This window comes from Lontra canadensis, unplaced genomic scaffold (assembly GCF_010015895.1).
Source record: "Lontra canadensis isolate GAN:19392208 unplaced genomic scaffold, GSC_riverotter_1.0 scaffold107, whole genome shotgun sequence".
Lineage (NCBI taxonomy): Eukaryota > Metazoa > Chordata > Mammalia > Carnivora > Mustelidae > Lontra > Lontra canadensis.
In genome coordinates this window covers 5337138-5360956 of record NW_022631101.1, presented here as the reverse complement: position 1 = coordinate 5360956, position 23819 = coordinate 5337138, and the positions used below count along the sequence as shown (strand labels likewise).

Below are 23819 nucleotides of genomic sequence, written 5' to 3'. Positions count from 1 at the left end.
ACCCCGCCTCCTCCGTGGGAGAGCCCGCCCCCGTGACGTCAGGGGCGCTGTAGCTTCCCCTACAAGGCTCCGAGGCGTGGTCGGGCTCCGCCCCTTGTGCCCGCGCCCCTGGGTGTTTGAATCCTGGCGGGGACCCGACTGAGAGAAATTGAGGGAGGGTCTCAATTCATCCAGAGTCAATGGATGATTTTACAATAAACGCGTGGAACCGCGCCTTCCGTCTGCCTGCGTTGTGGGATGAAGGAAAAAACAACGGGTGGGCGGCGGTGGGTAGACAGGGAACCGCCACCGTACAGCAACTCCCCCTTTACCCCTCGTAGGTCCTGCCTAAAGTCTGTCTCCATCAGCCTCTATTGCAGCAAGGCCGCTGAGTTCTGCTTGGGCTGGTCCCGTCGCCCCCAGGGGAAGGGGAAACCAGGTCACGGTGCCTCCCAAACCTGCCTTCCCAGATCCCGAACTTCTTAGGGGGTAGCGGGCGGGGCCCAATCCGCCCTCAGAAGACTCACCTTTTTGCCACTTCCAGTTAGTGGCAGCAACCCCCTGCTCCCACAAAAGCCCAGGCTCCAAGTCACTCCTAAAAAGACTTAAGAATTTAGCCCCTAACCCCCTTCTTTCTCAGACCAAAAATTCAGGCCTATTCTCCCTCCACCCCAGAAGCAAAAGTTCGGGTCCCAACCCCATCCACCGTCGGACTCAGGAGCCCAGAACCCCATTCCTTCCCGTCCCAGGTCCAGGAGTCCAGACCTTACCTCCCTTCCCTCAATTCAGGGCTCTGGGCCCCCAGTTTCTCTTCCCCCAGCCCCCTCCTCCAGACCCAGAGTGCAGGTCCCCAGCCCCCCTCCTCTCTCAACCCAGGATTCCGGGTTCCAGCTCCCTACTCCCTCAGACCCAGGAGTTCAGACTCCCCAGCCCCTACCTCCCCTGGACCCCGAATTCAGGTCCCCAGCCCCCTCTTCCCTCGGATCCAGCTGTCTGGGTCCCTGGCCCTTTCTGTTTCAGGCCCAGAAGTCACAGCACTGATGTCCTTCTTTCCCAAGCCTGAGGAGTTCCAGATCCTAGCCACCACCCCCCACCTCAATGTTTCCCTTTCAGCCCCTCAGCCCCTCCTCACTCATGCACAGGGTTCCAGTTCCCTGATGCTCTGTCGGCTCCAGAGCGGGAGGAGGCGGAGCGGAAGGCGGGGATTCCCAGTTAAAAGCCTCCAGAACCTAGTACCAGGCAGACAGAGCTGAAGTATTGGGGCTTCTTCCTCTGGGTCTGAATCAGTCGGTGACCCCGCCCCCTGGATTCTGCAAGGTGAGATGCCAAAGTTCCTAGACACAGGCATCAGGCCCAGGGGACCCCTGCTCCTCCAGGGCTCAGGATCCCCAATCTCAGACCCCTTCCTTCCTCAAGGTTTAGGAATCTAGCCCGCCGCACCCTCCTCCCCAAGGCGTAGGAATTTTAACTCCAAGTTCCTTCTTCCTTCAGATCCAGGGGTCTGGGACTCTTAACTCTCCCATTCCTGGGAATGTAGGAATCCAGCCCCCACCACCTTTCCTCAGATTCAGAAACCTGGGGTCTGTCCCTTTTCCCTCAGACCTAAGAAGCTGGATCCCCAGTCCCCTCCACCTGCAGGACCCAGAAGAACGGCTCCAGATGCTCTGCTCCCTTACTTCAAGTTTCTCCTAGGATTTAGGAGAAACCTCCTCATTTCTCAGCCCTGACTTCTCCCTCTGCCAGATCCCACCATGGGACATCCCTCACCCGCTGCAGTCTGGACCTGGATGTTCCTGTTCTTGCTGTTGGAAGCCTGGGCAGGTGAGGGGGGCCTGGCGGGAGCCTGTAGGAATGCTGTGGTAGGTGCTGGTGATGGCATGCGGGGAGATGTGAAACATGCTATCATATGTGGGAACTCCTCTGGGCTTTCCTGGGTGGATGGAGGCATGCACACATGGCAGTGGGCAGGAGTGTGTCAGGTTATGCTGCATATTGCAGGAGCACACCAAGCCGGCAGGGCTGCTTGCTGAGGGGTGCAGATATGCACAGTATACAGGGCGTGCGGACGCATGTGGGAACATGTGGAAGCATGCTTGGGTGTGTGACTCGGTGTGACTCATGGGCATCAATAAGTGGACGTGTGCCTCTGTGTGTGACAGCCTGTGCAAGCTGGGGGCCTCACAGTCCCGGTGTGGACATGTGAGGAGGCAGGTGGAGAACTTGCTCAGTGTCCTTTGGAACCCACAGTAGGTTTTCCTGGCCTCTGCCCTGTCCCAGGGGGTGATGATCCAAACCCTCTCCCTCCTGCTGCAGGACACTTGAGGGCACAGGAATCCAAGGTGCTGGGCGGCCAGGAGTGTGAGCCCCATTCGCAGCCTTGGCAGACAGCCTTGTTCCAGGGTATCCGGCTGCTATGCGGGGGTGTCCTCATCGATGACAACTGGGTCCTTACAGCAGCCCACTGTAAAAAACAGTGAGTGGATGCCTGGGGCAGAGGTGGGCTGGGACCTGGGGATAGGGGGAAGAAGAGAGCTGGAGACTGCGCCTCTGAATGCAGAGGGCCAAGGGAGGAGGGGACTGGGGTCCCAGACTCCTGCCTGGGTCCCAAATTACTCTCCACCATTACAGGAAGTACACAGTACGCCTGGGGGATCACAGCCTGAAGAATAAGGACAGATCAGAGCAAGAAATGGCTGTGGCTCAGTCCATCCAACACCCCTGCTACAACGGCAGCAATGAGGACCACAGCCATGATCTCATGCTCATCCGACTACGTGGTCGGGCATCATTGGGGCCCACAGTGAAGCCCATCAGCCTGACGGATCACTGCCCTGAAGTTGGCCAGAAGTGCACCATCTCGGGCTGGGGCACTGTCACCAGCCCCCGAGGTAGTAGGAGGGAGCAGAGGAGCTGGCCGGCCCAGTGGACCTCAAGCCATTGGCAAAGCTTTGCCTCCAGAAGGAGATAGAGAAGGGACAGTGATTGTGTGGTTGAGATGCACAGATGGCCCATGTTGGAAACCTGGAAGGCCAGAATATTAACAGGAGTGGTGGGAGAAAGGAAGCAAAATAACAGATGTTAAAAAAGGTTCCCCAAGAAATGGATGCATGAATGAGTGGGTAAAGGATGCATGCCTCCTTGGGGCACCTGCATGGCTCCATCGGTTCGGTGCCTGACTCTTGATCTCAGTTCAGGTTGATCTCAACAGCCTGACTTCAGGCCTCAACTTGGGCTCCACACCCAGCTTAAAAAAAAAAAAAAAAAAAGAATGCATGCCTCCTTCATGGTGGAGACTACCATGTTCTTTTTCTTTTTTTTTTTAAGATTTTATTTATTTATTTGACAGAGAGAGAGAAAGATCACAAGTAGGCAGAGAGGCAGGCAGAGAGAGGGGGAAGCATGCTCACTGCTGAGCAGAGAGCCCGATGTGGGGCTCGATCCCAGGACCCTGAGATCATGACCTGAGCTGAAGGCAGAGGCTTAACCCACTGACCCACCCAGGCGCCCCCTTTTTCTTTTTTTTAAGATTTTATTTATTTGAGAGACAACAAGAGAGAGAGTATGAGATCAGGGGGGAGAAGCAGAGGGAGAGAGAGGAGACTCCTCACTGAGCAGGGATTCCCAACTCAAGGCTCGGTTCCAGAACCCTGGGATCATGGCCTGAGCCGAAAGAAGATGCTTAACCAACTGAGCCACCCAGGCAATCCCATGGAGAGAACCATGTTATGAAATTTGTCCTCGCACAGGATTTTCTATAATCTTCTTAACAGACTTAGGATATGTGGGCTCCTCAGTGGCCCAAGAAAACAAGCTCCTAAGCATCTTCTCCCTTTTGAGCACATGATTCCTGGTGCCAGAGACTCTCTTCCTTCACAACCAGAAATCCAGACCCTTCCCCTCCCAAGACCCAGAGTCTAGGTCTCCAGCCCCCTCCTCAATCTGGACCCAAAGTCTTGACCTATGTTAAGGTCCTCCTTTTGGGACTTCGGAGTCCAGGAGACCCTCACCCTACTTCACAGCGAGAACTGAGGCTCAGCTCAGAGAGGCATGTGATTCATCAGGAAATCCAGGATTTTCCAAGCAAAGACAGGATTCAGATCCCTGCCTGTCGGAATCCTACTTCTAAGGGGACAATGGGATGCTGTGGAAACCCAACTGCTCGTGAATCAGTCAGGTCAGTTCAAACCATGGCTCTGCCCTTTCCTCTGGCCAAGCCCCTTCCCATCTCTTGTCCCATTTGCCTCATCTGCAAAATGATAGATTTTTAAGGTTAGATCATAGATTTTAGGTAATAGATAGATCATAGATTTTTAAGCTCCAAAAGGGCTTTTAAATCTATTTTCTTTGTTGTGTGTTCCTAGTGCTCAGGATGGTTCCTGGTACATGTAGGTGCTTGATAAATATTTTTTGAATGAATGCATGGATGAATGAATGATGGAGCAAATGAACATACCCCTCTTTCTTAAAAAAAAAAAGATTTCTCAATTTATTTGAGAAAGAGAGCAGGGGGAGGGGCAGTGGGAGAGGGAGAAAGAGAATCTCAAGCAGGCTCCCACTCAACTCAGAGCCCAATATGGGGTTCGATCCTATGACCCTGAGACCATGACCTGAGCCAAAACCAACAGTCAGATGCTTAACCAACTGAGCCACCCAGGTGTTTCTGCATCCCTCTTTCAAAAAGCTATTGTGAGTTCAGACTTCTCACAATCAATGAGATTGTGAGTATACAGCTTCTGGAACATAGAGGTGCCAGATAGAAGTTTTCCCCCCTCAAGTCTATTGCTCCAAGTGTAATAAGAAAGATTAATTACATTTTCTTTCTTTTTTTTAATTGAAGTATAGTTGCCACAACATTCTATTAGTTTTGTGTATAAATATAATTATTGGACATTTGTATACACTGCAAACTGATCACCACAATAAGACTAGTTCCCATCTGTCACCATACAAAGTTGTAACAATATTATTGACTATATTCCCTGTGGTGTACCTTACGTGATTAATTCCACTTTTAGTCATTAATTCAACATTTATTTGTGAGCATGTGGTATGCCCCAGCTGCTTTACAGTTTGAAGTCTCTATCTTATGGAGTTGCATGCTAGGAGGGAAAATAAACAATAAACAAATACGTATAAAATGAATTATTAGGTAGAGTTAAGTGCTATAATGAAATATCATGGAGAGTAAGAGGATAGGCAGTGAAGGAGGGGTGGTGTCTTCATTAGAGTGGTCATGGAAGGCTTCTATGATGAGGTGAATTTGGAAGAAGGCTTTAGCTGAAATTGGGGACCTGGTGGTCTGGGTTTGGGAAGATTGGAGAGACAAGGTCAGAACTGTCATAAGGGGGCACCTCCATGTCTCCCAATCACCCAATACTTAATTTGAAAATGACTGGACAAGAATTAGAAGGTAGGGTCCAACAGCCTTTCTTTAGATGTTGGAAAGAAAACAGCAGGGGTCATGGCTTTGTTTAATGTGGTGAGAAGTGATGTGACCTGTGAAATGTGTCAGAAAACTCTCCTGGGCAGCCATGGATATACAGAAGGGAGATTAGATCCAGACAGGGATTGAGGGGAAAATGGTTGCCCTCTCTGGGAACTTACAACCTCTACCCCCCCCAGAGAATTTTCCTGACACCCTCAACTGCGCAGAAGTAGAAATCTTTCCCCAGAAGAAGTGTAAGGATGTCTACCCCGGGGAAGTCACAGATGCTATGATTTGTGCAGGCGACAGCAATGGGGCCGACTCATGCCAGGTGAGTGACTTCTGAAACCCCCTTCTTCCCTTGTCCCTCACCCCCGCCCCCAGTAGAAGCTCAAGGTTTGGCAGCAGGGTGACCTCAAAGAGTTAGTACCCAGAGAGGTTACTCCTATTTCTGGAGAGGGGAGCAAGTTCAGAGAAGGCCACACTCTCTCTGCAGGGTGTGCACCACAGGATTCAGGAACGTTGAATTGTTGCTATCATTTTCCTGGGAACCCTTGTTTTCAGGATGGGGGGCAGAAAGTGGAGGAGATAAGCGGGTAAGATGAGTTATCCATGAGGGAAAGACTCTGAGGTTAGAGGGTATGCAAGCTCCCCTGCTTCCTTCCTCAGCCCTTTGTACGGACTCTACCACTGACTAGGTAGTCCGCCACTTTTCTTTAGGACCTGACTGGGTTCCCTAGCATGGCTGCCTTCTCCTATGATTGGTCCCCTGGGGAGCAATGTTCTGCCAACTGGCTAGGGAATGGGGCCATTGACTTTAATGGGCCCTCGAAGAGCTCCCCATACCCAAGATAACAAATCTTGGGATTTGCCATAGATATAACACTCATATTGACTGCAGTTTGGGTCCACAGGGCTCCCCCAGGTTTGCCCTCCCCCCATGGAAGCCCCACCCCTTTGCTAATGATTGGTCTCTGAAGACAATGTTTCAGTGCTTTCTTCCATTGACCAGGAATGAAGTCTTTTCCATCAGTGTCTTTCCATGAAATCTACTCTTTCGGGATGGTTTCGGTTCCATAGAGACAATGATCTCTTCTCAAAAGACTCCTGTCTTTGTCCCTTGCGTGTGTGTGCGCACGCGCGCGCGCGCACGCGCACTCGCACCTGCGCATGCATGCATCCACAAGAATTCTGCTCTTTCTTCCTATGTTTCCTAACTGGATTCAAAGATCTTTTCACCATTGACTAGCAATGGAGATATCAGCTCAGTTCCTTCCATGTAATCATCACTGTTTTCTTTCTGGATTGGATCTTCGAGACACCATTCTGTTCCCTCCTTAGTCAGGATGTCCCCCATTGTCCTAGGACATCCGGTCCATGTCCCTGTACATGAAGCCCCACCCCTCTGTCTCACAACTAGGCCCAAGGCACAATGCTCTTATCCCTATTGGCTAGAGGGAACCAATCATGCTACAGAACTAGTACTAACTGCTGGGTTCCACAAGGCGTCTTAGGTAAAAGTATTCTACTCTCCCCATCCAGGGAGATTCCGGGGGTCCGCTGGTGTGTGGTGGTGTTCTCCAGGGCATCACATCCTGGGGATCAGACCCCTGTGGGCGGCCTGAGAGACCTGGTGTCTACACCAACATTTGCCGCTACTTGGACTGGATCAAGAAGACCATAGGCAGAAGGGGTTGATTCTAGCACAAGCTTTGGACCCTCTTCAATAAAACACACAACCCACCCTGGCTCCTTGCCTGTCTGTGCTTTGGCCCTGCCGGGAGGAATGGGAGGACGGGGGTTTGCGCCTTGCTGGAAGGTCTATATAGACCAGTACCCCTATGGCCACTCTGGCTATCACCACTGCCTGCAGTGATCCCCTTTTTCTAGAAGGGCTTGGAGGAATGGGAGGTTAATTTCAAGGGAGAAGACACACAAGGATTTCCAAGTGTCCAATGGGCTGGCCTGCAAAAGACAGATTTGAAAGAACTTCTGTTTCATTTTTCTGAGCAGCCGAAGTGCTTCTGAGCTTTGAGGGGGAGTTCCCCTCCCCCGTTATGAAATATAGAGGGGGGGCAGGAAATACATGAGCAGCCTAAATATGCACCCGTGGAACCACCACCCAGATGAAGAAATGGAACATTGGCCGCCCGCAAAACTCTTAGCGACAGATTCCTTTTCGTAGGAGCAACAGAAATCTTTCTCACAGCTCAGAGATTATCTGGTCTGGTAGAAGGAAATGAGTCACTTCCTTTCAGGTGTCCAAACTGAAGTGTGGAGAAAAAGAGGTTTAGGAGCGTTTTCATCAGAACAGAGGCCTGAAGTCGGGGAAGATGCGCGTGGAGGGGGCAGTTATTGTAAGGATATTAATGAATCCCAACAGGATGGATCCTGGCTCCCCTCTGTCTCTTCTCTTTCCACCTATGTTTCAATCCTTTCTTGCTACCAAGCTTCTAACTCATTTATTTGACTCTCTGACGCCCTTCTCTCCTCCAGGCTTCTGCATTTTCGAGGTGTTGGCTCCCTCTTGCGCTATTCCAGTCTCTCTCCTTACTTCACCACCTCCGAACTTCACCTTCAACTACCACCAACTACGTCTCTGTCCCAGGATTTCCCAGATTATATTGTCATGCAAGAGAACCCAATTGGTCCAGGTCAATGGTCCTCCTTCAACCGGCCACACCATAGGTTACTGAGTGGCCAATGGTTTGACTGCATTCTGGTCAGGTGACCAGTCCCATCCAATCAGGAGCTAGTTAGAGTCACCTGACAGGAGACCTCTCTCGGTCCTGGGCTGTGGGCGGTGGCAGTTCTCCACCAGCTGTGTAGGTGAGCAAGAAGCGCCTCGTGCGTCAGTCTCTGTCCTCAGTGAAAGTCCCTGAATACTAGAAATCCTAAGGAAGTCTTTCATGTCTGATAGTAAACTCCTGGAACTTTGGAAGCATTTCTGGAGATATACTCAAGGGTCATCTCAGTCTAAAGAATTGTTCTAGAATTTTTACTACAAACAATTTCAACATAGGTTAAATAGTATGGGAACCCTCCTATACCACCATCCAACTGAATCAAAACCAATCCTTTCACCTATACTACACACTTCCCTAATGTCAGAATATTTTGAAACAGATGTTGACCATTCTATTGTTCCTAAATATTTTGTTTTATGGGTCTAAAACAGGGTATGTCAAATTAAAGCCAAGGGGCCAACTCCCAAGAGCTAAAAATAGATTTTACTACTTGATTTGATGATAGGGAGCATTAATTTTGAACTCTAATTAAGCAAGATGTTATCCCTTGAAAATAATTCCATTCTGTCATTAATAGACCTGTAGGACAAAAATTGGTAACAAACAATTATTACTATATTTTAGGTATCATCAATTAAAATTGGAAATTTATTTTCCAGTTTTTCTCTCTTGTTGTAAGTACATAATATCCTCAATTTTATCTCATGGTCTGCAAAGCCTAAAGTATATGCTATTTGGCTCTTTTTTTCCTGATTTTTAATTTTTTTTCAATTATTTTATTTTTAAGTAATCTCTACATCCAACATGGGGCTCGAACCCACAACTCTGAGATCCAAGAATTCCTTGCTCCATCTATTGAGCCAACCAGGCACCCGTGAATTATTTGATTTTTCTTTTTCTTTTTTTCTTTTTTTAAATTTCTTTTCAGTGTTCCAGAATTCATTGTTTATGCACCACACCCAGTGCTCCATGCAATATGTGCCCTCCTATTTGGCTCTTCTTTGAGAAAATTTTGCCAACTCCAGTTCTAAAATATAGGTTATTTTAAGACATAAACACCTTACATTATCAACACCTTACAGAGTTAGCAATAATCCCTTAATATCACTCAATATCCAGGTGATATTTAAATGTCCCCAATTGGGGAAAAAAAAAACAACAGAGAACATTTGAAGATTGAGTTATAGTATTAAGGATGGATGTGGCTGAGGTCAAGGTGGGGGAAGAGACTGGTCCAAAGTCAACCAGAAATTCAGGGATAGGATTGTGGATTGTGGAATCTGGGAGGAAATCAGAACACCAGGCATGGACAAAAGCTGGAAGAATCTACTTAGGGAACTTTAGGACAGCAATGTCAGAGCCCCAGTTAGAGCTGGCTTATATGCAAGAGGGGATGGCCAGCTTAGGTGCCTAGGAAGGTTGTGGGGATGGTTCCTGATGTTAGGTATGACACGGGTACCAGAGTCTCAAGTACTTGAAATGGTGACTTAAGCCAATCAGCTCTCACACATGCTCTTGCTCTCTCTCTGCTGACACTTTCTGTCACTCTGCCTACTTCTCTCTGCCTCTGTTTTTCTTTTTGATGTGTGTGAGTTGTTTCTCATTTTGCTTGTTTCTTTCCTTCTTCTATGGATCTCATTCTAGCCTCTGTAAACAGACTTTTTCAGATGGAAGGAACATAGCAGCTACTGCCACGCTCAATCAAACAAACACAGCAGAAACAAAGATCTCCATTCTCCTGGCATCTTGATATTACTCCCAGGGAAGAACTGTGATTGGTTCAGTGTGAACTGAGCCCCGCCCCCCACTTGGATCAATCTTTGTTGTCAAGGAGGAAGCAATGCTTTTGTTGGCTTGGCCTGGGTCAGTCCCAGTGGTTGGGTGTCCAGGTGGGAGGGACTAGAGAACTATGATTGACATTTTCACCAGAACTATGCAAAATGAAAGAGCAGCTTCCCAGAAGTGGAGAGCTGTTCTTGAAAGAAGAGGGAAGAGAATCCAGGAACTCAGAAACAATGGGCCTTCAGAACCCAAGGGGCAGAGTCAGGAGGTTCCAGGGTCAGAGTGTCCGGGATCCCTCAGGGCAAGGCACAGCTGGCAGGATAACCAGATGCCAGTTCTCAGGTGTGATCATGAGGTGGAGGATGAGTCATCAGGCAATGGTTCAGGACACAGGTTTGAGGACGAGGGAGGTATGAGGCTGGGTATCTGTGTGGGACTTCAGAACAGGTGCTGGTGCTAAACTCAAATGGTACAGGAGGGCTGGTGTTTGGCAGTCTCACCAATGTGGGGGTATGCATCATCAATAGGCCCAGAGGGTTCCAAGTCCATTCTGAGCAATATGAGACTTAAGGTTGTGTGGCAGTGTCCCTGGGAAATTTTCTCAGAATGTGAATCTGTAAAACCATGATAACAAGGGCAATCCTCAGCATTTGAATTCTGCCTCTTCTGACTCCTTAGCTATATGACTCTGCTCAAGTGATCTCACCTCTTTTAAAACTCCATTTTCTTATCTATATAATGGGGAAGACAGTCCTTACTTGGACCCATATGAGGAACAGAGATGAGTTCTAAGAAGCGCCTGACACATCACACAGCAGCCATACAAGAAATGGAAGCTGCTTCATTCTGGATGATGGGGTAATGGAGCTAATATTAATTCAGTGTATGCTGTGTGTACATTCACTTTCTTTTCATAATTTTATTTTATCTCCCATTTATCTTCAGGAGTAAATTTTTCTCTCCCCCACTTTATTTTTGTAAAGATTTTATTTATTAGAGAGAGAGAGAGAGAGAGAGAGAGCGAGCACAAGTTGGGGGAAGTGGCAGAGGGAGAAGAAGAAGCAGATTCCCCCCAAGCAGGAATCTCAATGTGGTGTCTGCTCCCAGAACCTCAAGATCATGACCTGAGCCAAAGGCAGATGCCCAACCAACTGAGCCACCAAGATGCCCCATTACTCACTTTAAAGAGGGGCAAAATGAAGCTCAGAAAAATGAAGTCACTTACCTGAAATCACAGGGTGAGCAATTAAGATTCACACCTGGGTTGGTCTGACTTGTGGGGCCAAGTTCTTTTGCTCACACCCCATGGCTGATTGGTGCAGAGATCAAGGAAAGACCAAGTCTAAGGTTGGCAAATCTGTGGATGACAGTGGTTTGCAAACTAGTATTTATTTAAGTACCTCCTGTGTTTCCTGGTCTGGGCTGGGTGTTAAAGAAAACACCAATGAACACCAGACTCGTTCCTTCTGCTCATGAAGAAGTGTTTAGCAACAAAATCAGATTAAATAATTAAGAACACAGAGAGATAGATATGCAGAACACAGCAGAGGAGAAGTTCTGGGTTTGTTAGAATGAACAACCAGTCTCCCGAGGAGTGTAGCTCCCTTCCTCTTTTCTGATAGAAGGCTGATGAGGCAGGGGGCTGAAGAGGGAATCCAGGGATAACGATTCAGGCAGAAGATAACAAACTGGAAGTCTTGCTAAAATTCCTCTCTTTAGGAAGCTGAGAGGGAAAGATACAGATTACTGATTTGTGGGGCTATGAAGTCAGGTGAACTGGGGTCTACCTCTACTTTATTTGGGAGCCCAAGTCAGGAAGATTGACACCCCTCAAGGCCAGGGTCTTCCTGTGGAATTGGTGCGGTCAGGAGTCTGAGTTCTAGGGTCTCATTTTGGATTTGATGAGAGTAAGTTTCTCAGAAATTTTGGAGACTTAGCTTGAATTTAGTCAGTATGCGGTCAATGTTAGTATGGTGTCATTTGGTAGAATTTATTTTAGAGTTTGTGTGAAGTAAAGGGTCAAGGTGGTGTGTGGAGTTGGGAAAATGAAGATGGGATGGGGAAAGAGTAGGGCATAGAAGTGAATATGAAATTTCAGGTAGAAATTGTGTTGGAGATGAGATAGAGCTGGAACTGGAGTCAGAATGTAGGATTGGGGTGAGTTGTGGAGAGCTCATAGGGAGGATGTCAGTGTGGGCTTCCTGGAATATTATTATAGTTTGTGATGGACACTATGGTTTGAGTTGTGCATAGGTCAAGTTTGGAACTGAGGCTATGGTGACATTCACTTTTGGGTCAAGAATGAGTTTGATTTATATTTAGGGATTCAGGGTTTGGGTCAAGGTTTAAGGTTGGTTGAGGTGTGAGTTATAGCTTGAGCTGACATTTGAAGTCAAAGACTTAGTCAAGAAACAGGTTCCAAGTTGAGGTATAAATTAGACTTGGGCAAGGATAAAGCAGAGTTAAGAGTTAGGTTTGGGGGGCACCTGGGTGGCTCAGTGGGTTAAGCCTCTGTCTTCAGCTTGGGTCACGATCTCAGGGTCCTGGGATCGAGCCCCGCATCGGGCTCTTTGCTCAGCGAGGAGCCTGCTTCCCCCTCTCTCTCTGCCTGCCTCTCTGCCTACTTGTGATCTTTCTCTCTCTCTCTCTCTCTCTCTGTAAAATAAATAAATAAAATCTTTAAAAATTTAAAAAAAAAACCTTTAAAAAAAGGGGTTAGGTTTGGGTATGAATTGAGGTTTCAGGTTAAGACTTGGGCTTGTGTCAAGATTGGTGTTGAGAACGTATCACAGTAAGGACTAGAGTTAGAATTATGCTTGAAGCCGGAGACTGAGGTCTTTCTCACCCCCTCACAAGCACTTGATCATATCTGAACAGGTCCTCTCAATGAATGGCACCACCATCTTCAACAGACCTTGAAGTCTTTTAACATCTGACTCCCTCACCACATCCTACATTTAATCCATCCCCAAGGCCTGTTGATTCTCTTTCCTAAGCACATACTGAATCCAACCACTTACTGCTATCTCCACATCCTAAATGGCCTTATCTAAGTGACCTAGCGATGGTCTCCTTATGGGTCCACAACCCCTTAAAATCTACCCTTCATATAGCATGTAGAGTGACATTTTGCAGATACAAATCTTGTTATGTCACTCTTCTGACTAGAGTCCAAGTGGTTCACCATCATCCACAGGATAAAGTCAAACTCACCATGACATAGTTCTTCATTGTCTGGTTCTAGTCAACCCTCAGTCTCTGAGCTCTATCCATAAGCCCCATTTCAGGACTTTTGTACATGCTATTTCCTCTAAAAGATATACTTTCCAGTCCCCTCCCATTTTATTCTAGTTAATGTTTACTGCTCTTTCTTTTTTTTTTTTTAAAGATTTTATTTATTCATTTGCCAGGCAGAGATCACAAGTAGGCAGAGAGGCAGGCAGAGAGAGAAGGAGAAGCAGGCTCCCTGCTGAGCAGAGAGCCCGATGCCAGGCTCAATCCCAGGACCCTGAGATAATGACCTGAGCCTGAGCCAAAGGCAGAGGCCTCAACCCACTGAGCCACTGAGCCACCCAGGCGCCCCTGTTTACTGCTCTTTCAACTCTTATACTATTGTCAACTCCTGGGTCCAACTCTCCAGGAAGTGCTTTCATAATACCCTGTGCCTATCCTTACAGCACACATTATATTATAATTTTATATTTGCTTATGAATTATTTACCCATCTTTTGCCCTGCACTGTCAGCGCCCTGAGAGAAGGGATTCTGTCCGGGTTTGTATACCATTGTATCCTCAGCCTGGCATATAGCTGGTGCTCAATATGTATTTCTTAAGTATATAAAGGATTGGATCTGAAAGGGAGTCTGGGGAGAGTAGTTCTCTAGTTGGATTGGAGCCAGGAGTGGTTTGTTGATTACTGTGGTTTCAAGATACAGATTCAAGTTAGAATTGGTTTGGATTCATGGCTTAGGATCAGATTTGAATTAAACTATTGAGGTCTTAGTAAGGAAGATTTTGGCTCTAGGAACCAAATACTCTGAATCAGATAGGAAACCCAAAGAAGTCTCGAGATGAATAGGCACCTATAGTTGGTTAATTCACTAGCTCAGAAACCTCACCAAAGACCCCAATTACCTCCATGTCTCTGGGCACCTTCACTGTTTTGGCTTGGTCTGCCAGCCCCTTTGCTCCATGGTTCCTGGAAGGTTCTCACAGCTCCATAATTTACATCAGGGATATCATCATCTGACTGAAGAAAAGAGAATTCTTCAGGTGTCTCTTTTGAAAACAAGACAATCTTTCCCAGAAGTGCCCCAGTGATCTTCCTCTCACTCCTTATTGTCCCTCATGTCCATTTCTAAACCAGTCACTGGCAAGAAGAACATGGATTTCCTGTTTGGTGCAATAAAACTTATCATCATGATAAGGACAAAAGATCATCCAAACAAAACCAGGGTGTTCATAGAAAGGCAGAAAGAGTGAATGCCTGGGCAAGCAACAATAATGCCTATTATGGGTCAGATTATGGAACAAAGGTAGAACTGGGTTTGGGTCAGCCTTGAGATAAGATTTGGGCTGATAGCTGAGGAGCCAATTACATTTTGGAGATCTGATTTAGAAGTGAGAGTCAATTGCACTTTTAGGAATTTGCCTCCAAATAATAATCAGACAATGTCCTGTCTTACTAAAAGCTAAAGTCCTACATTGATCTTCAAGACTTTGTTCTATGAGTCCTGTTATGTCTCTGATCTCATGGCCCGCCTTTGTTTCCCTTGCTCATTCAGCTCCACTCAAATTTCTTCCCTGTTAGAACATTCTAGTCACACCCCTTGCCCAATTTACCTGCCGTTTGCTCTGCCTGGAACTCACAACCCAGAAGTAATTACATGGATCCATTCACCACCTCCTTCAAGATTTTGCTCAAATATTACCTTCACGTGGAGTCCTTCCAGTCATCATTCCAAATATTATAACCCCAGGGATCTCTGAGAATGGAAGGACCCAATAATTCCCTATCTTTATTCCCGCTTTTATTTTTCTCCATGGCACTTCCCACCACCTAACAAACAATATATTTTACATACTTATTTTTGTATTTCATGGCCTCCACCCCGTAGGAGAGCATCTGTGAAAGAATTTTTGTCTGCTTTATTGACTGCTTGCTGTGTCCCCAGGAGTAGAACAGTTTCTGGCAGAGTAAATGCTCAGTGAATACTTGGAAAAAGCAGAGGAGCAAAGAGGAATGTACAAAGACATTCATTCCAGCTTTATTATAATGAAAACTATCCAAAATACACCAGGTTGAAACACAGTACGCAAAGCATGGTTCAACCATAGAATGGAATACTATGTAATCCTTGGGAAGGAAGGGGAAATTTTCTAAATATACTAGGAGGAAAAATTGTCAAAGGTATTTTTACAGAGAAAAAAAGTTCTGTTACATAATGCTTAAGTAGAGAGTTCTTTGTTATAAACATAATACGGTAGAAATCTGCGTACAATATGAGAACACAGACTAAACTGATAATAGTGAACGTTTAGTACAGTGGGATTAGGGAAAGCACTCTCTTTTTAATTCATATCCCTATATTAGGGCTGGGAGTGGGTTCAGGCTCAAAGACACCGTGAGGATCCAGCCTGGACAAATTCCTACAGGCCGGTCTGAATTAGGGTATAGGGTGTAGGCCACCCCTGAGAGGGAATGAGGACAAGAAAATGACCCCAGAGGAGGCCATTCCCTGAGCTCTGCAGTTCCTTGACTCCTGCTGCCACGGCCCCCCTAGGAGCCAACACCTGGTCTCACCTGCAGCAGCCACCAGACTTAGGGCCAGAATGGGCGGAGCGAACTAGCTGGGTACCGCCCGACCTTGGCCTAGAGAGGAAGGGTGGAGAAAGAATTGAGTGCGGCCAATTGCTTTCGCTGCCTCGGGGCTTCGAGATAACTGCGAGTGCAGGTTGGGGGCGTCTCAGAGCCGGCTCCTCCCGCACCCGAGGGCTCTGGGGGCGGGCATGGGGGCGGGGGTTGTATAAGAGGGCCGCCCTCCACAGGGCTGGACACGCTTGGCTCCCAATTGAGAGTGGAGCCGAGATCACATCAGACCCTCCGGAGGTGAGAAGGGGCCTTATTCGGTGGGGGATGAAGCTGGCTCCTGCTTCTGAAAGGAGAGAGGAGGGTTGGAATCCTGGTTGAGAGATGAGGGACTGGAGGTCTGGAATTTGAGGTCTGTTAGGGAGAAAGGAACTGAGGATCTAGACTTGCGGATGAGGAGGGATGGGAACCCACATTTCTGAGTCCCAAGGGGAAAGGAGGTCTGGAGGCCTGGCCTCCTGGGTCTAAGTTGGGGAGGAACTGAGGATTTGGACTTCTAGGTCTGCTGTAGGAGGGGCTGGGGCCCAGACCCTTGGGTCTGGTGGAGGAGGGATGGGGGCTTGGACTCCTGCTTCCTGAAGTCTTTCTCCTTACCAGCCCACGCAGGAGAGACCCTTGCTCTGCCTGGCAGCCCCAGGAGAGGCTCAGAGAGGTCACCATGGCAGGATCCCTTCTCTTGTCCCTGCAGTTCCTGCTACTGATCTTAGTCCTGCGATCTGCGGGCCAAGAAGGTGAGGGCTGGACGGGAGGTCTGACTTCACCCCTGGGGCCTCCCATTGTCCACACTGACCCTTGCCAGTGTCCTCCAAGGACTTCATGGGTCAGGACCCTCCTCCTGCAGCAGCTTCCTCCCAGGGAAGGCAAGACTGTTCTACTTCCTGCCCCCTTTCTTCCTGCTTCCTTCTGACTCCCGGGGTCTCCCTCCTGACCATCTCCTGCACTCATTGTCATTCCTATCAGCTTCTGGAGTTGCCTCCAGGCACAATATTCCTCCTGGGTTTATGACCAGGCTCCCTCTCTCTCTTTCCATCTCCATGTCCCGCTTTCTCTGCACTGTTCCTCGCTTCTGCTTCTGCATTTCTCATGCCTCTCTGTCTCTTTCCATCTTACTCTCCAAGTCCATTGGCTGCTTCTTCAGCCCCCTTGATGCTTGCTACCCATGTTTTCTTCCTTATCTCTATCCAACCCAAGGTGACAAGAGTGGGGAGAAGATTATTGATGGAGTCCCATGTACAAGAGGCTCTCACCCCTGGCAGGTGGCCCTGCTCAAGGGCAATCAGCTCCACTGTGGAGGTGTGCTGGTCAGTGAACAGTGGGTGCTCACTGCTGCCCACTGCCTGATGAGGTATGTGGCAGGGACACTACAGCCCTCTCTCCGGGTCTCTGTCCCCCTCCCTCGAGGTCCCCGTTCCTTCTCCCAATCATAGTGTTTCTCTCTAAATGTTACTTTGTTCTTCCAGTGAATACAACGTGCACATAGGCAGTGATCGGCTGGGTGACAATAGATCCCAGAAGATCCGTGCCACAAAGTCATTCCGCCATCCCGGCTACTCCACTCAGACTCATGTTAATGACCTCATGCTTGTGAAGCTAAGTAGACGAGCCAGGCTCTCATCGAATGTGAGGAAAGTCAACCTGCCCTCTCGCTGTGAACCCCCTGGGACCACATGCACTGTTTCTGGCTGGGGCACCACCACCAGCCCTGATGGTGAGGCTGCCTCTAGGACCCTGGCTTCCAGCTCCCCCTCTCAGACCCTGGAGACCAGGAGTCAGACCCCATATCATGACTTGAGTGTTGAGCCTCCAGTCCCCTCTCACTTCGGGGTCCAAGGCTCTTCCTCTGTCCATCAGCACTCAAGGGGCTACTGGCCCAGGCCTCTGACTGACCTCCCCTCCCCCCACCAGTGACCTTTCCATCAAAGCTCATGTGCACGGATGTCAAGCTCATCTCCGCCCAGGATTGCAAGAAGGTTTACAAGGACCTACTGGGAAAATCCATGCTGTGTGCTGGCATCCCCAACTCCAAGACCAACACCTGCAACGTGAGACTCCACCCATCCCTAGCCCCAGATCCACGGCCTTTCCCTCCATCCACAATCTGGGCCCCTGGCCTTGGTGCTGAGCAATTCTTTTGTACCCTCACTGCATCCCAAGGCCAGTTTTCCTAACTCTTTCTACCCTGCTCTCTTTCTGGGGCAGTAGTGGGAGCCCAGGAGGCTAGCATGACCCTGGGAATGGGGCAGAATGGTGGCAGAAAAGATGGGGTTGGGACAGGCAGAAGGTGAGTGAAGTACTGGCTTCAAGCCCAAACTTCAAGTAGGTCCAAGATAAATCACATTCTACTAATGCAACATTTTAAAAAAATTAAATCCATGTGAAAAGTCCATGATGAACAAAATGCCAGAATTTTCGATGAAGAGCCATCAGTCTTACTGAATTGTTCATTTACCTCAGGCTACAGTAATGGCGCAGCACAGCACTGGCCTGACGCTGTCTTTATCTAAAGTTGAGATACCGTGCTCATCATGGACTTTCTCATACTAAATCCGAGTTTTCTCAATCATTGCATTAACATATTATTTACTGCAATTATTGAATCTTTGTGCCTGGAGCTAATGTCTCCTCCACCTCATCCCAGTCCTGGTTTTAGGGAAGGAACTATCTCTCCCCCTTCTCTTTGTTCCCCCTTTCCTCATCTTTTTAACCTCCTCTCTGTATCTGAATGACATTGTCTTCCTCTCTTTGTGTGGGATCAATCTCTCTCTCTCTCTCTCTCTCTGCCCCGGTCTCCACCTGTGTCCAACTCTGCTCCTTCTTCGCCCCCTACATTTCTGCTTCTCTGTCGCCCTCTTCCTTCTGCCTTCTCCTCTCCACCCTTCTTTCAGTATCCCACTCTCTTTGCTCACATGTACACCTGCAGCTTTCAGGGGAGGTGGGATGGTGTGTGTGAGAGATTGGGGCGGAATGGGACAGGGATGTCCGTTCTAGAGAATGGGCGGTGGGGGTTCCCTTTTTCCCTGGTGAGGGCCGGCTTCATGAATATGCAAGCTGCGCAGTGGCACAGGACTTCACACTCGGGGAGTCCCACACAAAGGAGTTAGCGCACTTCTGTTGCTGTCTTGAATCTCTTAATAATTTTTGAACACAGTGGCCGCATATTCATTTTGCATTGTGGTTTTTGAATTATATCACCTGTCCTGCCCTGCTTTCCAGGGCCAGTCTGTCCCCCCTTTCATGTGCAAGGGTCATGTACCCAGTCTCTGGAAATAACACTCCTCCTCTGGCTTGGCGCCAAGTCCTTTAAAAGTGAAAAGTAAATGGGGCTCTGATCCCCTGGAAGCTCCACCTCCTTCCCAGTGATTGGTCCCATTGACCCCGGCTCAAGCCCAAGTCTTCAGAGAGCGGGTTTGTTCTTTCCATGACAACACTAACTCCTGTTCTCCCATTGGCCCCCAGAGACCATGAGTCTCTCCCCTTGGCCAGGATGGAAGTCCATGGTCTGGCCGACAAAGACATGATAACTGAAGACAGTAGACAGGTCTATCAGTGGTGCTTGCTCTGAAACCAAAACTAATTTGCTCTTTTTTCTCCAGGGTGACTCAGGGGGACCACTGATGTGCAAAGGTACCCTGCAAGGCCTGGTGTCCTGGGGAACTTTCCCTTGTGGCCAACCCAATGACCCAGGTGTCTATACCCAAGTCTGCAAGTATGTCAAATGGATAAATGAGACCATGAGAAAACATCGCTGATCTCTGCATGCCTCCCACCTCTCCATCCATACACCCTCAATAAGAAATTCACAGAAATAAGGACGTGATGAACTGTAGTCTTATTTGACTTTACCTTTCCTCAAAGACAAATTTACGCCTCAGCAATATGCCACATGTGTAAACCAATCAAGTTAGCAAAGACCTAAAACCAGCATGAAACACAAAAACCTCAGTGCTGGTAGAGATTCAGTGAAACCAGCACTCTCAGCTGATGGAACTGTAAATCATGCCATTTTTGTGGAAGGCCGTTTGGCAAGGTGGATTGAGACCCTTGTTGATCCTGTGACTCTAGTTGAGGAAGATACTACTCAAAAAAAGAGAAAAAAAAATCCAAAGTGTAGAGAAAGTTTTGAATTCATCACATTATTTATCATAGCAAAACAGTGGCAACATGGAACATGTCCCAGATTAGTGGATTGTTTATGTAAACAATAAGCCTGTTTGGGACAGGGATATTAGGAAGCTGTTAAGGATAATAACTTTGCAGAATTGCTAGTGTTATGCAAGAATGTTTGTCATATCATGGAACATGAAAAAAGAAAGATACAAATGTGTGTGTGACTCTAGCTGTGTAAAATAAAATGTTTACAGAATAAAATCTGAAATACTAACACATATGAATTGCACTTGGTGGTAGTTGGGGGTGCCTCCTTCCTTTCACTTGTGTTTCTGTAGATGTTCACTTTTGTAACTTGAAAACAAAAGTGGAAAATCTCTGAAGATCTAAGGCTGGGGGGAGGAATCTCCTGCTTAGGGACCTGTTTCTATCCATTTCCCAGATTTTAGTTTTCTTCATCTGTAAAGATGTTGGAGAGTGGAAGAGCAGGTCAAAAGGGAAGAAGGAAGGGTGGAGGGAGGAGAAAATAAGTCTGTTTCATTGGGGTGGAAAGGGATACGAAAGTGTTCCTGAGATTTTCACAAGTGGCAAACCAGGAGAGAGGGATATTTTCAGGAAGGATAGGACTGGCAGGTGGATGGGACACCAGGGTCCCACAGGAGCCCACTCAGAGTGAGAAAACAGCATCCTGGGTGCCAGGGGAAGATGGGGGTGGAAATCTGGGTCGGTGGGCTCCTATTCTCAAGGCAGGGAAGGGGACTTCTGGAAGGGAGGAAGGTGGAGTCCCCTGTGACTCAGAGCCTGGCCACGTCCTTGGCTTCCTGCCATCAAAGGCTCCCTGGGCGGTCACACCTCAGACGCTGCTGACAGAGGGATCCTCTCTAGCCCAGGGCTCACCCTCCTGCCTGTCTTTCCAGTTTCTCCCTCAGAATTTTCAGCCAGTGTCCTCCAGATCCTTCCTCTCGTCATCTCATCTCCCTAAGAAGTCTCTCCTGGCCCTCCACTCCTCCATCCCTCCACATATTGCAGAAATCCTGCAGCCACGAACTCCCTGCACACAGGAGGCTAAGCCCCTTCCCGGCACAAAACATAGGAATCTGCACCTCTAGCCCCTCCTCCCTTATACCTAATGTTCTTGCCTCCAGCACCTCCCCGCTCAGACTCAGGTGTCCAGACCCTTGACTCTTCTTGCCTCTAGATCAGTGTCAAGGAATGTCAAGGGTTTTTAGCCACCCATCCCCGTGAAGATCCATCAACTTCCCCTTCCCCCAGCAAACAACCTCAAATCAATATTCATCTAAAGTTTGAAAATGTAATCAAATTACTTTTAGTACAATGCAATTGTACTAAATCAGCCTGGAGACACCTGGCCCTTCCTCTTGGCTGCTACTGCATACAAGTCTGGAGGTGGGTTGGTTTGCAATGACTTGGGATAGCACTTCTGTTGGATTTTTAAAAATAACTTCCTTTCTTTTTGGGCAGACAGTACAACATAGTAGTCAAAGACACTGACTCCAGAACTAGGCTTCTTGGAGTCCAGCCCCACTTTGGGTACCTATCAGCTACTTGCACATTACTTCCCCATTCCCCTTCCTTTGTCCTTGAAGTGAGAGAAGTAACACCTATTTCTCAGGTCTGTTATGAAGGTTAAATAAATTTAATATTCAGAGAGTGCTAGAACATTCCCTGACATAGAATAAGCTTTCAGTGAATATTGGTTCTTATTGTCTGTGATTTCCAGCACTATTTCCTACTTATACTCTCATAAAGTTTTCTTATAACACATTTTCTTTATTGAAATCTTTTGTGGAGTATGTCAGTTTGGGGGAAAATCTCTATAAATAATAATGTGTGGTACATGGCAGGAGAAAAACCCTAAAGGTCACTGACAAAAGCCTGCAGTTGGGCACTTTATTCTCTCTTAAGAGGTTCTTAGAGTTGGAGTTCCTTGCCATCTGTCACCTCCCTCCTTTCCCATGAGGCTCTCAACAACTCCTCCCAAACCCTCCCATCCCCTATTGTGCTAAGGGACACCCAGCTGCAGTGCCAAAAGATGGGCCATGTCCATCTCCACGTTGAAAGTAGAGTTCCAATCCAAAAGGTCCCACCATTTCCTGGGTGTTGGACATTGAGCAATTAACTTCCTTCTCTGAATCTCAGTGTTCTTTTTTTGTAAAATGGGAGTGGGTGTAATGAAGACATTTTAGTCATTTGGCCAACATTTCCTAAGGCTTCCTCTGGGCCAGGTCCCGTGAGGTCACCTGGGACACAGGGGTGTGAGTCAGTGCCTGTCCTCAAGGAGCTCACCACCCAGTGGGAGAGATAGATATGAATCCACATGCTCACGGTCCAGGGTGACTTGAGGGTTGCACCTGCTGTGGGAACTTGGGTGAGAGAGTGACTAACCCAACTGCAGGGGATGGGAGTTGGGTGGTGTTCAAGGGAAGGTTTCCAGAAGGAGATGATGTCTAAGCAAAGACTTGAAGGACAAGTTGTGGTCAGGAGAAGGTGAGAAGTGCATTTGGAGAGGGGGAATAGCATGGATGAGGCCCAGAGGTGAGAAAGCAATCTTCCCAGCTGGAACACGAGACCCGTGGGCAGAGCTGGGCTGTGCACTGCGGCAGCGGCTCGCCTTGGTGGCTCTAACTTGTGGAATGTGGCAAGTTCCAACTGACACATGCTGTGAGGGGAAGGCATATCAGATTCCAAACATTTACTGCACACAAAATAAGAAGACAAACTATCTTTAATATGTTCTTATTTTGATTTCACATTGCAATTTTGGATGTATTGGACTGGATGAAATACCAAGATGAACTTCTGTCTCTGTTTTTACTATTTTCTTCTTATTATGTTTTAAATAGGCTCCATGCTCAGCATGGAGCTCAACATGGGGTTTGAACTCACGACCCTGAGATCAAGAGTCGTGAGATCAAGAGTTAGACGCTTAACCAACTGAGCCACCCAGGCATCCCATCCTTTTACTATTTAAAGAAGTGGCTACTAGAAAATTTAAAAATGCATTTGTATTTGGCAATATATTTCTACGTTGTGGATGCTGAAGGTCTTCCAACAGCCAGCTGAGGGGATGGGACTTTGTCCCAGGGGTGATGGGGGAGCCAGGGCAGTGTTATGAGCAGGAGAGGGGCACGGTCAGCTCTGGGTGCAGGAAGGGCGTTCTGGGGTCAAGTGAAGGATACAGAGAAAGGGGAAGAGCCCAAGGTGATGGTGCAGGTGGGAGAGGAGCAGGTCTGGGCTGGTGCTAGGGTCATGGCAATGGAGAGGAAGGGGTGGGCCAGGCTGTAAGGAATCCAGCTAGGTGTCCAGGAGAATGGTGGGTTCTGAGAAGATGCCCAGTTCAATGGGAACGTGGGTATGAAGGGCCTGGGGGAAGTTGGGGACAGAGGAACAACCAGAGAGTATGTCGAATGCCAAACATTGATTTTCATCCCCCAGTGCCAGGCCCGAGCTGGTGCTGAGATGGACATTACTGATATCAGTTGTCCTTATCTCCAGTGACTTCCTCACATTTTCCTCCTCATGCCCCATGCTCATCACATCCATCCTCCTTTCCCTCCCCACGGCTGCCACATGCCAGGCTTTCTTGCCCCACTTCTCCTGACCAACACCCAACACTGGGCACAGCTTTCAAGGTCCAACTTCACAGGCACCTCCTCAAATCCTCCTGGGTCCCTCCACAGCTGTTGGGGCCGCCATCTCACACTCCCACATCCCTCTCAAGTGTTCTTGTATTCCTGCTTACTTCCAAGCCTCTCCCTAGGTGTTGAATCTCATTGGAAACCCTCCTGTGTCCCACTGGCTTCCCCACTGCTCCTGATATCAACCCTCTGGCTCCCTAGGGAACTAACTTGCTTCTGGGCAGAGGCACAGCCTTCTGCTGGAAATGCAG

General features: G+C 48.1%; 2 protein-coding genes across 3 annotated transcripts; both read left to right on the top strand.

The window, feature by feature from the left end:
* Positions 1-1188: 1188 nt before the first annotated feature.
* Positions 1189-7131, top strand: KLK8 (kallikrein related peptidase 8). Its single transcript, XM_032838994.1, has 6 exons — positions 1189-1296; positions 1723-1800; positions 2293-2452; positions 2608-2867; positions 5602-5735; positions 6947-7131. The coding sequence occupies exons 2-6, from the start codon at positions 1731-1733 to the stop codon at positions 7100-7102; spliced, it is 780 nt and encodes a 259-aa protein (XP_032694885.1). The 5' UTR covers positions 1189-1296; positions 1723-1730; the 3' UTR covers positions 7103-7131.
* Positions 5624-19673, top strand: KLK7 (kallikrein related peptidase 7). 2 transcript variants are annotated; one of them, XM_032838987.1, is made up of 6 exons: positions 5624-5735; positions 16400-16533; positions 16994-17147; positions 17263-17510; positions 17708-17844; positions 19396-19673. In XM_032838987.1, exons 1-6 carry the CDS (start codon positions 5716-5718, stop codon positions 19549-19551), a joined length of 849 nt encoding a protein of 282 aa, XP_032694878.1. In that variant the 5' UTR covers positions 5624-5715; the 3' UTR covers positions 19552-19673. The 2 variants fall into 2 exon arrangements, with proteins under 2 accessions (XP_032694878.1, XP_032694879.1); XM_032838988.1 differs by lacking the exon at positions 5624-5735 and adding an exon at positions 15980-16042.
* Positions 19674-23819: the final 4146 nt, after the last annotated feature.

Excerpts from the sequence above, each read along its gene's own strand:
- KLK8 (XM_032838994.1), top strand. The coding sequence starts at position 1,731 with ATGGGACATCCCTCACCCGCTGCAGTCTGGACCTGGATGTTCCTGTTC. Across the intron at positions 1,801-2,292 it reads GCTGTTGGAAGCCTGGGCAG|GACACTTGAGGGCACAGGAA; the intron begins GTGAGGGGGGCC and ends CTCCTGCTGCAG. Across the intron at positions 5,736-6,946 it reads ATGGGGCCGACTCATGCCAG|GGAGATTCCGGGGGTCCGCT; the intron begins GTGAGTGACTTC and ends CTCCCCATCCAG.
- KLK7 (XM_032838987.1), top strand. The coding sequence starts at position 5,716 with ATGGGGCCGACTCATGCCAG. Across the intron at positions 16,534-16,993 it reads GCGATCTGCGGGCCAAGAAG|GTGACAAGAGTGGGGAGAAG; the intron begins GTGAGGGCTGGA and ends ATCCAACCCAAG. Across the intron at positions 17,148-17,262 it reads GCTGCCCACTGCCTGATGAG|TGAATACAACGTGCACATAG; the intron begins GTATGTGGCAGG and ends TTGTTCTTCCAG.